This window comes from Cebus imitator, unplaced genomic scaffold (genome assembly GCF_001604975.1).
Source record: "Cebus imitator isolate Cc_AM_T3 unplaced genomic scaffold, Cebus_imitator-1.0 Scaffold318, whole genome shotgun sequence".
Lineage (NCBI taxonomy): Eukaryota > Metazoa > Chordata > Mammalia > Primates > Cebidae > Cebus > Cebus imitator.
In genome coordinates, this window is record NW_016107633.1 from 712591 (window position 1) to 716406 (window position 3816).

General features: G+C 36.3%; 1 protein-coding gene across 9 annotated transcripts in view; it reads right to left on the reverse strand.

The window, feature by feature from the left end:
- Positions 1–1520: 1520 nt before the first annotated feature.
- ZNF181 (zinc finger protein 181) overlaps positions 1521–3816 on the reverse strand; it is an 8606-nt gene continuing 6310 nt past the window's right edge. For 8 of the 9 annotated variants that reach the window (XM_017504209.2, XM_017504212.2, XM_017504211.2 and 5 more), the window contains one exon: positions 1521–3778. In XM_017504209.2, the coding sequence (XP_017359698.1) occupies positions 2295–3778 (1484 nt within the window). In that variant the 3' untranslated portion in view covers positions 1521–2294. The remainder of the gene's footprint in view (positions 3779–3816) is intronic. The other variant, XM_037729836.1, reaches the window with a different exon arrangement.

The window sequence follows — 3816 nt, forward strand, 5'->3', positions numbered from 1 at the left end:
GGTGAGCCGAGATCGCGCCATTGCACTCCAGCCTGGGTAACAAGAGCGAAACTCCGTCTCAAAAAAAAAAAATAAATAAATAAAATAAAATAAATGAAAGATAAAAGTTCTGCAGAACAGTCAAAATTTACCACCCCATTCCAAACCTGCTGTCTTTTGCAAACTGCTATTGGACTATGCCTCTGTGCTCTGGCTTTCAATTAAGGTAGCACATATATCAGAGGAGATATATTTTGTTCAAATTCAGAAACCTTATCAGTCATTCCACACCAGAATTATATCTATAATGTAATGTTCCTTTTTAAAATATCTTACTCTCACTTATAATAAAGAACGAAATCTGAAGCACAGCCCATATCACAGCCCTCAACTTGCATCAATGTCCATACACTCCAAATTGAATTGATCTTTATTACCTTTCTAATCACAAGATAAGATTCTAATCACAGGGCCAGTCAGACTATTCCATTTCTTACCTAGAACTTAGAATTTCTCTGAAGTCATCCTCCCTTCTTACAATCCATAATTATCTGTCAAGGATCAGTGCAGAGAACGAAAACTCTCTTAACTATTTCAAGACATGCAGTGCAGCAAATTCGTGCTTTTAAAATTGGTAGGTGGGCTGTAAACATAATGAGGACACTTCTGGACTAGTGATTTCGAGGTAAACTCCCATAACTATGACCCGGGGATGGAGAAATGACTGCTGCTGAAAGCAGTGATGCTGCCGGCAGTACTACCTCAAAGCCACAGAATCTGAAACTAGACAAGGGAACATGGAGTCCAGCTGAAGCAAGTATGACAGAACCCAACTGTCTGAATGACCTAAAATAACGCCCAGCACACCACATACACACACTCAGGCACATGCAGGAATGCACACAGGTACATGAGTAGAACTCATTACATAATTAGTACTCATTACATAATTAGTACTTATCATTTAGGATTCATTTCAAAATTATATCTAGGTGAGCCTGCTCTGATCTCTTATAGTATGTTGTTTCTTGGTTATGTCCTCATTGCACTTGTAAACGAGTATTTCAAATTTATTTGCTATCTTTCTTGTCAGATAACATCACTGTGAGAAAAAGATCACATTTGTTTTGTTCATTATTACAATGGTTATCAAAATGTGCTTTCTGGACAAATAGTATTAATGTCACCTAAGAACACATGAAAAATGCAAAATCAAAAACTCATACAGAAACTCTGATTCAGACTTAGTAATCTGTGCTTTAACAAGCCCTCCTAGTGATTTTGACAAACCACTAAAGTTCAGAATTACTGGATTTCTATATCCCCTCCCTGTGTAATACATGAGTGATGCTCAGTAAATTTTCTTGAAATGTATCTAATTAAACCTACTGAAAAATGACTGAATAATCCTCATCAAAATACTGCTATTCTTAGTACAAAGAGCGGGTCATTTTTCTCTAGGTTTCCTAGTCTCCCACTAAAGGCTATTCTAAGGCTGATCATGGCAAAATTTTTTGCAAGAAATAGTCACAGTGAAAGAGTTTGCAATATACAAAATGATTTTATTAGATACAAAACTTTTATTAACATCATTTTATTTCTTTTGCAGCTTTAATTTTCAACATTATAACACTTACTAGCTCCTCTGGGTGACTAAATATCTCCACATGCCCACTAGCTAAAAAGAATTTCTAAGTAGAACTCAAGTGAAACTTCAAGCTACTGCTCTAAGAAATGCATATTTAATTATATGTTTATTTGCTCACCTGTAAAATCCAGTTTACAAATATCATCACTGCAAATATTTACACATAATTCCTAAACCCTTCGGGTTGTTCTACCATTAATCTTCTGATGTCTAGCAAGACAAACACTCTCAGTGAAGACTTTGCCACGTCTCTTAAAAGATTTCTCTCCAGTTTCAGTTCTCTGCTCTAGAATAAGGGGTGCACTTGGAACTAAAGAGTTCTCTCAATTTCCAAATTTTCTACATCCATAGAGCTTCTCTCCTGTAGGTGTTTGTAGGAGATTCCTATTGCCAATAGTATTTCCCGTATTTGCTAAATGTACATGGTTTTCTCCTAGTATGAGTATACTTATGTCAATTAAGGGATTAATACTGACAAACACTTTCCTACATTTATGGTCTTCATATGATTTCTCTACAGTGTAAACTTTGATAAACAAAATGGTCTACATCTTTGCTAAAAGTCTTCCTATATTCACTACATTCATAAGTCTTTCCCGAGTATAAATTTTTCTGATGTTAAATAAGGGAGACTCTGTGAATGAAATTTACCATGATAAATACTAATTCATGTAGTTTCTCTTCTGTAAGATTTCTCACATATATAATGATTCATATGGTCTAGAGGCTTCTCCACACTTACCACACTACTGGGTTTCTCTCCATCATGTATTCTTTGATGAGCAGTAAGATTTGAGCCTTTGCTAAAAGCTTTCCCACACTCACTACATTTATATGGCTTTTCTCCAGTATGAATTCTCTGATGGACAGTAAGGTTTGAACTACAGCTGAAGGTCTTCCCACACTTAATACATTCATAAGGTTTCTCTCCAGTATGAATTCTGTGATGTTGAAGCAGGGATGACCTATGACTGAAGGCTTTCCCACATATACTGCATTCATAAGGTTTCAATCTAATGTGATTTCTCAAATGCATATTCAGTGAGTCAAGCTGGTTAAAGGATTTCCGGCACTTCTGACATTCAAAGGGTTTTTCCTCAGTGTGAATACTCTGATGCTGAACAAGAAATGAGAGGCTACTAAAGACTTTCAGACATTTGTTGCATTCATATTGTTTCTCCATAGTGTGAATTCTTTGATGTCGAGTAAGGTGTGAGCTACAGCAGAAAGCTTTCCCACATTCACTACATTCATAAGGCTTCTCTCCAGTATGGATTTTCTGATGGTGAATGAGAGATGACCTGTGAATGAAAGCCTTTCCACATATACGACACTCATAGAGTTTTTCTTGAGTATGAATTCTTAGATGTTCAATGAGATGGGAAACACGACTAAAAGACTTTCCACAGTTCATACATTCATATGGTTTCTCTCCAGTGTGAGTGCTCTGATGGTTAGTAAGGGATGAGACATGGCTAAAGGCCTTCCCACATTCAATACATTTGTAAGGTTTCTCTCCGCTATGGCTTATCTGATGTCGTGTAAGGGATGAGCCATGGCTAAAAGTCTTCCCACATTCACGACATTCATAGGGCTTCTCTCCTGTGTGAATTCTCCAGTGGCGATTAAGGATTGACTGTTTGCCAAAGGCTTTCCCACATTCACTGCATGTATAGATTTTCTCTCTGTTACAAGTCTGGCTAAGAGTAACAGATCTCCTCTGGTTGAAGGCTGCCCCACTTTCATTAGAATTCAAGAGTTTCTTTCCACCACTGATTTTCTCATTTTTTATAACTGGCTTTTTTGATAAGTTCTTCTTTAATATATCATATTTGTGTGAATTTCCTTCAGCAGAAATTTGTGGTTCAGGAAAAGTAGATTTTGAATGAAAGGTGCTTCTAAATATATTATATTTGTAAACACTGTCCCCACTGGGGCTTTCCCTAGAGAAGAGAGTTGCTGGTCTGAAATGTTCCACCTGACTTCCATGCTTCCCTTCCAACTTCTCTATATATTCCAAATTCTTCTTAGAATTTGAAAATTCATAACTTTGTTTTATAACTTTTTCTATTATTACTGTTTGGGGTGAATCTTCATCATAAATATCCTTCTTTGTTGATAATTCCTTGTTTTCCCATCTTGATTCCCAATCTGAAATAAAGCATAGCACTGCTTTTTTTTTTTTTTTT